The sequence below is a fragment of the Hemiscyllium ocellatum genome, chromosome 39 (genome assembly GCF_020745735.1).
Source record: "Hemiscyllium ocellatum isolate sHemOce1 chromosome 39, sHemOce1.pat.X.cur, whole genome shotgun sequence".
Lineage (NCBI taxonomy): Eukaryota > Metazoa > Chordata > Chondrichthyes > Orectolobiformes > Hemiscylliidae > Hemiscyllium > Hemiscyllium ocellatum.
Genome location: NC_083439.1, coordinates 21,454,296 through 21,467,161, shown reverse-complemented (window position 1 = coordinate 21,467,161; position 12,866 = coordinate 21,454,296). Strand labels below are relative to the sequence as shown.

The 12,866-nt window shown below is 38.0% G+C and overlaps 1 protein-coding gene across 1 annotated transcript in view; it reads right to left on the bottom strand.

The window, feature by feature from the left end:
* Positions 1-1,057: 1,057 nt before the first annotated feature.
* The window catches only part of adam10a (ADAM metallopeptidase domain 10a), a 158,199-nt gene continuing 146,390 nt past the window's right edge, over positions 1,058-12,866 (bottom strand). Inside the window, exons 14-16 of the mRNA XM_060853003.1 lie at positions 8,748-8,968; positions 6,196-6,322; positions 1,058-2,980 (exon numbers count right to left, since the gene is read on the bottom strand). Of these exons, the coding sequence (XP_060708986.1) occupies positions 2,880-2,980; positions 6,196-6,322; positions 8,748-8,968 (449 nt within the window). The 3' untranslated portion in view covers positions 1,058-2,879. The remainder of the gene's footprint in view (positions 2,981-6,195; positions 6,323-8,747; positions 8,969-12,866) is intronic.

Here is a 12,866-nt window from a genome sequence, read left to right as displayed (position 1 = left end):
TGGAGATGATAATTACTCCATTTTCCAAGAAACCACACTTTTTCTTTTTCCAAGAAAAATAAAGTTAGCTGTCAGGCTCTTCTTATTACCTATCCTTCTTAAAATATGGAATGGTGACAAGTGTGTTAGAATAGTCTTGTCCAGTGTTGATGCTGATCTCTGCACATAAGAAGAACAACTGACAGAGCTTTATCTGGCAATTTTCATGTTTTGAGCATTTTGCAAACTTGTAGCAGCAGTCTCATTGCATGAGTGTTGGTGTCTAAATGTTTCACTTTAACCTAACATTTTCAGTGGAAGGGCAGAGACCTGACCAAAGCTAAAATTTCCAGATAATCATCTTGTATTCCTCGTCTATTCCAGTTTAATACCATCCAAATGCATTTATCACATTTAAAGCTCTTATCTAATTTTTAGATACTGGATGCTGGAAAGGTAGAGAACAGACTGGACAAAACAAAAAGGATCCTTGGTTGGAATAAAACACTTTCATCTGCAGTTATATTGGTTGTCTCCTACATCACATAACAGGAAGTATACTTCATACCAGAGAGTGTATCAGAGTTTTTACTGAAGTAAAAAAAGAACTGCCCCCATTGATGCAATTAAAAAGTGTCAGCACAAAATGTTTTAAAATTGCCAGATATTGGGAAATTCTCCACTGCAAACTGAAAAGCATAGCGCATGTCAGTTTAGTGAAAAATAAAATCCAAAAATAATATTCAGCAAATGCAGTCATAGGAATTTGGGCTGACTGGAGCATTGCTGATACGGAAGTTATTAATGTTTCAGTTTACAACTTTTGACTAAACAATGCCTATACATTCAAATAAATTTTAGACAGAAAATCAGAAGAACTTCAGACAACATACTACACCAGCAGAGACATTTCTGAAATCAGTTCTTAGAAGTTGGAATAACTTCAGACCACAATATTTAAACACAAATGTAAGACACCACTAAAACGATTCAATGTACAACACAGTGAAAAGCCCCAAAATTCAGAATGATGCCTTCCCCAGGACTTGCAGTTAACTTCAATAAATTAACACATTCATTTGGTCGATCAAGTCTATTCTTTATTAATGCATTTCAAGTACTTCAAAAAAAAACTTACATTATCTTTGCACAATACTTCTTGCAACTTTTAGTAAAAATTTCCCAGTGAACAAAATTTACTGTATAAAACACAGTGGGCATTAAAATGTGACAGTAGTATTGTTTTGTCTTCTTTTAGAGGATTCTTCATATCTATCAGAACTAATATTGAAATGTATGGTTCAGTGCATATCTACTGAAGGAGGATTAAAGACTGAAATAAAAAGAACTAGGCAGTTGAGTCCTGCCCATGTCCTACCACAGGATAATACAAGCAAAATGTGACCATATGAAATGTTTAATACTCTAGATTTTTCTTCAATACACTTTATCAAAAGTACGTTCATTGTTTGATATACAAACCCACTTTGAGCCGTACCAGGTAAAATAAAAGAAAATGATTCAAAAAGTAAAAAAAAACCTTTATTTCCAATTGTTCAGATTATTCAGGATTCTGTAGAATCAGACATCAATTGTTGGGTTTCCAATACAAAATTGTCTTCTAAATCATGTACAAAAAGTTGTATTTTGAAAAATGTCCTTGATTACTGTACAAGTTAACTATTTAAAAGAGGAAAATAGATCATGCTATTTTATCATTTTGGCATGTCTGCCAGACATCCAATTTTTTATTTAATATCTCTAAGTAAACACTTTGCTTTTGTTGAATTTATAAGTTGCTGTTCAGCAATTTCAATTATTATTAATAGAAATATCTAAACTCCCCCTAAAGAGCTTAACTCTCTGTAAAAGTGGAGCACCTGCTATTTAGTGGTTGCCCTTATAATTATCAGAATTCACAGATGTATTTAAAAAAAATATAATCCCAAATCTCAAACCTAAATCCCAAAATATAAAAACGATTTGTCACAATTCTTTCACACGTCATAAAGCAAAAACTGAATGTTATTCAGGCATATCTGCACCAATTTCCAGCAAAATTCAGAACACACTAGCTGACTAAGTTTCCTAATAATGAAATCAAATAGTGCCAATTTTACACTAAATCTTAAACGATCATAATTTATTAAACTTAATGAATTACAACTATCACATCCCCAATCCAGAGCATTCAGTCTAGAGCTGTACACCTCAGCAGTTATTCATTGCCGGTATCAGCTGAAAAAAATAGTGGCAATAAAGATTTTAAATTTAAAGCCAAATTTCATGATTTTACCATTTAACTGCTGCTATAAATAGAGAGGTCTTAGATTATTTGCGACTTGCATTATCCTGAGTATGGCAATTAAACAGCAATTTTTTTTCTTAAACAGCAGAAATGCATGTATTACAGCTAAATCCATTATCAGGTTACTTGCATACAACTTTAGAAAGATGTATGAATATGAGTTCAAAGTACAGGCTGAAGTTTGGGAAAAAAAATTTTCATAAGCCAAATAAGTTTCTACATTGTTTTATCATACATAAAAGCTTGAAATTGGCAGCAGTAATAGCATTACTTACAGTCGCATATTTGTGCAAGGCAAAAAGATCACAATGGCCAAGAGTAAGAATAATCTCATATGACTTTATGGTGCCTCATCAAAAAAATCTTTCCAAACATGATTGGATCATTAAGACTGAATTTAAAGGGGCACTGAGGACATTTTAATCTCCATTTTGAACTGGAGACTGCATCCATCACAAGTATTCCAATTCCTTCTAATATTAGAATCTAAAAGCTTTCTATCAGATTTGAGACAAAATGACAGGAACAGGTTTTCTTTGGAACGAAATTTCCTGCTGTAGGCACTAGGAAGATCCAAGGCAAATGCTTCAGTTTAGCGTCTCAAGTGTCCCATCTGATAGTTCTCTCTGGGTCTCTGGCGTGATGGCTGCATTGCCTGTTGCTGCTGTTGCTGTCGTCTTCGTTTTAATGTGCCTGTAAAAATCAAAATTCAGATGTATTCCATACATTGTCATACTCCACACAAGAAATGTATTTTAAGGCTATAGACTAGCTGAACAAATGCTGTAAATATTTTACTCCTCAAATAGTAGGGACCCTGCATTGTCAGAAGTGAGAAAAAAAACAAACTTCAAATTTCATCCAATAAATTTTACATAAAATAATCAGAGCTTTGAAACTTGACAAATTCCCAGATTCCAGATTACTATCGAGTCACCTGAGCATAAAAATGAGGTAATAGCCTTGTGTTTCACTCGAGGTCTGTATTCTTTACATTCTGTTAACATCCTACTAACAAAATACAATGTGTTGGAAATCCAAATATTTAAGTAGGTGCCATTTCACCAAAGAAATGTTACTTAAAACTAAGCAAATTAAGAAATAATATGGTTAATATTTGATCAACTAGCATGAAAGCAAATAACATACGCAATCTGGTGATAAGGAAATGGCCAGCTTGTATAATTCTGGATGTGCATATAGTTCCAATTTGTTTAAGTACTGAAGTATAACACCTTTCACAGAAAACTAATTTTTTTCTTCAAATTATAGGCTAGCTCAGCAAAGAACACAAGAGGTATTGGGTCAGTTAACACCTCCATCACAAGAAATGGAAAGTAAGTGGTTCCAGTTTGTAGGGTTGGCCTGTACCTACTTATACCAAAATTGCCCATGCCAACTACACAAAATGGCCGACAAAAAAAATAAGCAAAACTAAACTGCCTGCTTACATCATGAAACATAAATGATACCTTTGAAAAGGACTAATCCAAGATCAGCATAGGAGCCATAAGAGAAACTGTCTAAGACAGTCTTTGATAAGAGGATGCCTAAAGACAGACAAGTGATTGATGCCAGCCTCATTAAGGAAAGATGACTGTCCCAGAAAATGAATAACACCAGGTGTGAGTGTCAGCATATTAACCAGCCAGATTAACTCCCTTAGCTGTTGTCTTTGCAGCTGCTTAAGTTATTTTGTGTAAATAGTTGTTTCTTTGAGGTTATTCGCAAAATTAAGAAATAGGTTCTATTTGAAGGTTCTTCACATAACCATAGAAGTAGTTTTCAACATAAAAGGATAGATACACATATTTAACCAAAGTACAACACAAGCAGGAGGAAAAAAAACTTAAAACATAGATGTGGAAATCATTTAGTGTCAAGAAATGCCTTCCCTTATGCCCTGAACACAATGAATTGTTCACAGCCCATTAATTACAAAGTGTTAACAGAAGTAGCTGTATAACCTTACACTTTATAATTGAAATCAATATTAAAAATCTCATAGCAAGTAGTTAAACTGAACTCTTGTATTTTTACACGTATAATTAGGACAGTGAGAAATACAACAGGAATAACCGAGTTTGATAAAGACAGCACATGGAATACAATGAATAGTAGAGTTCAAACTATTCTTAGAGAAAAGCATGTCAGAGAGAGATCCAAAGGAGGAGTATATAGCCAGTAACTTTGAAAAGTGAATGAATAGGATGCATAGGAAGATCCCGAGGCCTAAAGATTATAGGTTCTGGTGAATATCAGAAGATAGTGGGAACCAGGGGTTGACCACAGGGATATCTAATTTTAATAACGTGTTTTACAGGATTGGGTGCATGGAATTAAGGGGGAAGGACAGTGACTAAGCTATATTTGATTACTATAATACAAAATGTATACAAATACTGCTTTTTTAAACTGTAAAATCAGAGTGTGTCATTGATCTCTCTTCCAACCTAAGCCAAAGATTAAGTGAATAGTCATGTTTGCATGTTGAGGCCAGATTTGGGGAAGATCCTTTGGCCCTCTCCCTGCATTAATCAGTCTCTGCTTGAATAGAAGTCTGCCACTTGCCTGAATCTTGTTTGCCTCCCGAGTCTGAATCTGTCTCCCCGGTTGGTGGGATACACTTTGACACAGTTGTAAACATTTACACTAATAGCAAGTCTGATTATTGGAAGGAATAGTTCATTGTCTCATGACACAATGCTCACTAAGACTGACACACAGTTAAAATTCTATTTGGTTTTGGTTGAGGAAATACTGCCACAATGCACAACCACCAAAAAATGAACACAATCATCGGCAAGGACTTCATCTGACATTTTCTTAACCAATATATAGATATATCTTTCAATTAAATTAATTACAAATGCATTTGCTTGTGCATTTAAAATACAGTATTTAGCAATTTTAACCATATTCAACCTTTTAAAAATATTCAGAGAATCAGCGTGTGTTTGGAAGCATCTTCACAATTCTTTGATTCAAAGCATCAAAGAGTACAGAAACTACTTCAATGCCAAAATCTAGACAGCAAAGAAGTTATATAATAGTAAACTGGATTCAAGGTCATATGAAATCATCTCAATTTTCACTGATATTTGAATTAATTTGATTTCAGAAAGAAACTTCAGCTCGCTTTCAGCAGTGCCACTGGATTGCTCCCCCAATTGTGTTTGATTTGCTCCTTTTTTAAAGCTTGTGGGGCTAGACCCCACCTTCGTACAGATGCACGGCTTCTGTAGGTTATTTACATCTCAGTACTGAAAGTAGTCATGGAGAAGCTGGTGGGAATCTCATTAAGGAGCAGGAGGATAAACAATGAACAAAGAACAGTGAAAGTTAGCAGTTTAATCAACTTCTCATCACATGCTCTAATACGGGTACATCGTGATTTGTTCAAACTTCCGAATAAGGACTTGAAGTTTAAGAAAAGCTTGAGCTTGAATTCTGAAGATACATAGTTAAATTACAGGTTAAAAAGGTAGACAGTGGTTCAAAAATGAAGGACTGGATTCCAAGTCTGTAACATGAGAACCGGATTGGACATTTTAATTTTAGCTTTACCCACTGTGCCTAGTTATAGGCTAAGGAAACCTGCAGAATCTGGTCCTGAAAAAGTCTGTTTGTTGATATTAAGAAAAGATCTGGCAAAATCAAACAAAACGTCAGTACGGTATTGTTGATAGATGCTGTACATAATCTTCCCTTTTACAATTAACAGGTCTTTACATTATTGATACCAAAAATTGCAGTCTGTTTGCAATTCCCTGCTGTACCAAACAAATCCAAGATTTAACAACCAGAATGAATTAAACTACTAAATCTCTCTTACCTCTACAATTCTCTATCTCCTAACCACCAAGAGAACATACATTCATACATCTTTCATAAAAATTGTTATTTACCTGGAAGTGGTTTGGGAGGTGGCAGTTTAGGGTTACTGCTTGGAGTATGCACACTGCAGATTTTAATAAATCCAGCCATCAACATGATGAGTGCGATTCCCATCAGCAATACAGCCCACCAATGAGCCTGTTTAAAAAAAAATCACAAACAGAACAACCTTAAGGACTGGAGTCACACAAAGCACGTGCTACATTTATTGCAAGACAAGGGATTTTTTACACCACAACACAGCTAGAAACAAGAGAAGATTCAACAAAATTAATCTAACAGGAATAAACACATAAAAGCACCATCAGATCAAAAACAGTCCTAGCTAAGATTTAAAATGACCCTTTGCTTCATTCATTTGTCTCCCTACATTCTTGAACACAATTCTTGGTGACAGCAGGGGGGGTGGGAGAAGGACAGTGCAGAGGGGGAGATGTTGCGGGATTGGGGGGGGGGGGGGCGGTGAAGAGAGAGCAGAGTGAGGAAGGAAGGACAGTGCGGGGGGGAAGAGACGGAGCGGGGAAGGAAGACAGCGGGGGGGGGAAACAGAGCAGGGGCAGAGACGGGGGGGGGGGGGGGGAGAGAGAGAGAGAGAGAGAGAGAGAGAGAGAGAGAGAGAGAGAGAGAGAGAGAGAGAGAGAGAGAGAAAGGGTGGGGGGGGAAAAATGGGGTGGGTGGGGGGGAAAGACTAGGGCCCCTCAAGGATCATATATGTGTAGAATATTAGGAGATAGCTGAGGTACTCTTAATATTTCTCCTGTGTTTACCATAAAGAAAGACATGAAGATGTGGAAACTTGGGGAAGTAATGGTGCTATCTAGGTGACAGTCCATATCACAGTAGAGTTGGTGTTGAATGTATTTGAATGTATGAAGGTGAATAAATCTTCTGGTCCTGACCATATATATCCAAGAACTTTGAAAGAGGCTCAAGAAATTGCAGGGGCCCTACCCGATATTTTTGCATCGCTGAGGTCCTGGAAGACTACAGGGTTGCAAATGTTGTGCCATTATTCAAGAAAGAAAAACCTGGGCACTATAGACCTGTAAACCTAACATCTGTGGTGGGCAAGTTACTTGAGAAGATTGAGCGATATGATATGCATGAATTTGGAAAGACAGGGTTTGATCAGTAGTAGTCAGCATGGTTTTGTGAGTGGGAGATCATGCCTCACAAGTTTGTTCGAGTTCTTTGATGAAGTGACAAGGTTGACGAGGGCAGGACAATAAACACAGTCTTTATGGATTTGACTAAGGCCTTTGCTAAAATTCCATATGGTATGCTGCTCTGGAAGGTTGGATCGCATGGAATCCAAGGTGAGCTGGCAAACTGGATACAAAATTGGCTTGGTGATAGGAAGCAGAGGTAACAGTGGAAGGATGCTTGTCAAACTGGAGGCCTGTGACTAGTGGAATGCCTCAGGAATTGGTCCTGATTCCAATACTGTTTGCTATCTAAATCAATGATTTGGATGAAAACGTACAAGACATGATTAGTAAGTTTGCTAATGACATGAAAATAGGTGGTATCATGGACAGTGATGAAGGTTATGAGAAATTGCAGCAGGACCTCGATCAGCTGGGGAAGTGGGCCGAAAAATGGCAAATGGAGTTTAATATAGATAAGTATGAGGTTTTGCATTTTAGAAAGTCAACTCAATGTAGGAGATTCATGGTGAATGGTAGGGCATTAAGGCATTAGTGGAACAGAGGGATCTTAGAGTTCGAGTTCACAGTTCACTGAGAGTGGAGTCACAGATGGACAGGGCATTGAAGGTGGTTTTTGGTACACAGTCAGGGCACTGAGTATACAAGTTGGGAAGTAATGTTGCATTTCTACATGACATTGATGAGACTGCATTGGCGTATTGTTTTCAGTTTTGGTCATCTTGTTATAGGAAGGATGTTATTAAACTAGGAAATGTGCAGAAGAAATTTACAAGCATGTTGCCTGGACTTAATGGTCTGAGTTATAGGGAGAGGTTGGACAAACTAGGAACTTTTACTTTCGAGTGTAGGAAACTGAGGGAAGACCTTATAGAAGTTTATAAGGCCATGAGAGCCATAGATAGGGTGAATGCACTCAGTCTTTTTCCCAGGTTTGGGGAATCAAGGACTAGAGGGCATCAGTTTGGAGGTTGGAGGTGAAAGAATAAAAGGGAACCTGAGGGGTAACTTTTTTTTTTAAAACATAGATGGAATGAGCTGCCACAGAAATGGTTGAGGCTGGTACATTAACAACATTTAAAAGGTATTCGGACAAATACACGGATAGGAAAGGATTTAAGATATGAGCCAACTGCAGGGAAATAGGGTTAACGTTTACGGACGTTTTGATCAGCTTGGGCCAAAGGTCCTATCTCCATGCTATAGGACTTCATGACTAACAAGAACACATGGAAAACATTAAGCTCGGCTATTAAAATTTATCCATTTTGATCAGTAATTTTTGTGAATAAACTAATGGACCTTTCCCTTACAATTGAGATGATAGCCCAAATTCATTGATAAAATGGTCTCACATTATAGTGTCTCGGTATCATTAACAGCTTCAATTTACTTACCACAATCCATTCAGCAATATTTTCATAAAGCTCTGGATTGAAGATGGCTTTCTTTAACCTGGCCAATGGACCATCTGCATCAACAAGCCTACATCTATTAAAGACATCACAGTAGCCTTTGAAATCATTGCAGGGCGATCCAGGCTGTAGTGTGATGGTAGTAGAGTTGAAGTGTCTATGCCACTTCTCTGACCCAGTACTTGCACACGTTAATGGCTTATCTGCAAACAGACATTGAAACAAAGCTCAGAGAGGTGAAAGCATAACAACTGTCCATTCTGAAATAAATTATTAGGCTCTTTGGTACCACAGGCAGCACAACATCATAACTGATGACAGCAAGTACAATTAATTTACTAATTCAAAAATGTGGGTGTTGTTTTATTGACAATGTGGTGTTGTGCAGAAAGCATTTGAAGTTTTTACATATGAAAGGCCGTCAACTCTGTACAGCCCTCTAGCTATGTGACAAAGTTCAGGATCTGGATAGCAATAATTATACTTCCAGTATTATGCCCATTTACCACGTATATATTAAAAAAAAAGAGGTTTGAACAAAAGCAGTGATATTTGCTCCTACTGCCTCCTCACTACCACAAGATTTGCAGCAATTCAGGGTAGCAGTTCAGCAATTAGGGATGGACAATAAATGCTGGTCTAGCCAACAACATCCATATCTTGAGAATAAATCAAAAATAACTAAAGATTCAGACCATTAGTAGGCCGACCTTCACATGCATTTGACAACTCACGAACTACACATTCCTAATGCGTTGGTCTATATGGACTGGTTGAAAGATTGTAGAGGATATCACAGCTGACATACTCGCATTAAAAGTTTATCAGCAGGGGTCACTGAAGGCAGAGAATGTAAACCGCTGCTTGAGTTAGTTTAAACAAATAACACAAACTAGGAGTTAAACATAGTTTCCTAACGTTTGTATCACTTAAAGCTACACTGTAAAGTAACTTCAGCTACTGGCCTTTGGTGGACCACAAACACAAATCCTAAAAAGAATGAGCTAATAAAGAAAACCATGCACCAGAAATACTAAAGATAAAAGTTGCTATAATCACTAAACAGGGACTATAGAAACTTTTATAGTTAGGAAATAATTGCAAAGTTAACTGCAAACATGGAAAGTAACAATGCTATTTCTTACTAAGCTGTACAAACATGTTTACTCATGAGGAAAACTGCCAGAGGACTTCAGATAGGCAACGCCCAAAGAAAGAAGCCAACAGCATGACAATGCCCTGACTATATTCTGATTATTCATATATCAAAGTCTGTGCTGAGAAGTGTAACAAGCAGAGTGCATAGGGAGGCCCAGAATTACATTACAGTTGACTAGCATGGATTCCAAAGAGGAAGACTAAGAAGACAACAGATGAGAAAACTTTGACAGAATTAGTCATAAGATGAATGTAGTTTTGGACAGGAAATAGTTTTGTCAGATTGACTGGCCAGTATTTATTGCCCATCCTTCAATTAAGCAGCAATTACATTGTTGTGGATCTGAAGTCGCAGATAGGCCAGACCAGACCTTAAGGTGTTAGAGGAGAAGCAGCCCATCAAATCTGTTTGAACATTCAATGAAGTCATAGCTGACATGATAACCCTCAACTCCATTTTCCTCCCCTTACCCCAATAATTCCCACGATTCCTGAAATGATGAAAAATCTGTCTCTCTCAGCCTTATATTCACATAATAATCCAGCCTCAACAGACTGGTAAAGAATTCTATAGATTTATTACCCTCAAGAGAAGAAATTGCTCCTCATCTCAGTCTCAGAATAAGAGTTTGCATGTTTAAAACTATGTCTTCTGGTCCTAGGTTCTCCCATAAGGGAGAAACAATCTTTCCAAATCTACCCTGTCAAGTCCTCTGAGAATTCTGAATGCTTCAGTGAAGTCCCCTGTCATTTGTATGATATTTCAACAACTACGTGCCCAATCAATTCAACCTCTCCTCATAAGATAGGTTGATACCTGGTGTAGTGGGACGATGAATCTTCTCTAGACTGCCTCCAAAACAGAGCTTAGCTAAAGGGACCAAAACTATGCAGTATTTCAGCTCTGACTTGGTTAGTGTCTTGTACTGTTTTAGCAAAACCTCCCTAGTTTTATTCACCATTTTTTGAAAGGCCTTCCCTATTAGCCACTAAACTTGGATGTTAACTTCAGTGATTCATGGATCAGTTACTACAGTCAAGAAACCACACAAAATGACTTCCTCAAAAGGCCAAGGAAAGTAAGCATACCCATAATAATTTTTACCAATTTTTATAGCTGTACCATAGAAATCATCCTATCTAGATGCATTACAGCTTGATATGGCAACTGTTCTGTCCAAGACCACAACACATTAACGCTGTGAACACAGGGAGAAAACAAGGACTGCGGATGCTGGAGATCAGAGTTCAGAATGTGGTGCAGGAAAAGCACAGCAGGTCAGGCAGCATCTGAGGATCAAGAGAATTGACGTTTCGGGCACAAACCCTTCACCTGTCATTGGAAACATAGCCCTGCCCATGATGAAAACCAACCTTCCGTCCATTGACTGTCTACATTTCCCACTGCCTCAGGAAAGCAGCAAACATAATCAAAGATCCCTCCCATCCCAATTATACTCTCTTCTGACCTCCTTGATCGGAAAAAAAATTAAACAAGTTTAAAAACACAACGGATTTAAGAACAGCTTCTTCCCCCACTGTTATGAGACTTATGAACAGACCCCTTATATTACTGTTGATCTTTCTCTGCATCTTCTCTATACGTGTAACACTATATTCTGCATTCAGTACTATTACCTGATGTACTTGTGTAAGGTATGATTGGTCTGGTTAGCAAAACAATACTTTTCACTGTATCTCTGTACATGTGCCAATAATAAATCAAATGTGCTCTTGTTAAGTAGCTAATGTATAGCACCGTAATCCGAAAAGTCCAAATTATATTACATCCAATGTTTCCCTTTCAACTACCCTGCTTATTACCTCCTCAAAAGTTAGTAAATTTGTCAGGCATGATTTTCCTTTAATGAAGCCATGGTGACTTTGCTTGATCATGTTATGCCTTTCTAAATATTCTGCTGTTACATCCTTTAAAGTAGACTTTAACATTTTCTGAATTACAATATTCCCAATATTACCCAATAATCTAACTGGCCTATAGTTATCGATTTTTGTCTCCCTCCCTTTCTAAATAAAGATATTACAGCGGCAGTTTTCCATTCCTCCAGGACTTGTCCAGAATCTGAGGATTCTTAGAAGATTACTGGCATTGCATCTACCATCTCTGTAGCTGCTTCCATTGACATCCTAGAATGCAATCCATCAGGTCCAGGGGATTGTCAGTCTTTAGGCCTATTAGATTTCAGATTACTTTTTCTCTCGTGATAGTTATAGAGTCATAGAGATGTACAGCATGGAAACAGACCCTTTGGTCCAACCTGTCCATGCCAACCAGATATCCCAATCCAATCTAGTCCCACCTGCCAGCTCCTGACCCATATCCCTCCAAACCCTTCCTATGCATATACCCATCCAGATGCCTTTTAAATGTTGCAAGTCTACCAGCCTCCACCACATCCTCTGGCAGCTCATTGCCCCTTAGATCTTTCCCCTCTCACCCTAAACCTATGCCCTCTAGTTCTGGACTCCCTGACCCCAGGGAAAAGACTGTCTATTCATCCTATCCATGCCCCTCAATTTTGTAAACCTCTATAAAATCACCCCTCAGCCTCCGACGCTCCAGGGAAAGCAGCACCAGCCTGTTCAGCCTCTCCCCATAGCTCAAATCCTCCAACCCTGGCAACATCCTTGTAAATCTTTTCTGAACCCTTTCAAGTTTCACAATATCTTTCCGATAGGAAGGAGACCAGAACTGCTTGCAATATTTCAACACTGGCCTAACCAACGTCCTGTACAGCCGCAACATGACCTCCCAACTCCTGTACTCAATACTCTGACCAATAAAGGAAAGCATACCAAACGCCTTCTTCACTATCCCATCAACTCCATTCTCAAGGAGCTATAAACCTGCACTCCAAGGTCTCTTTGTTCAGCAACACTCCCTAGGACCTTACCATGAAGTGTATAAGTCCTGCTAAGATT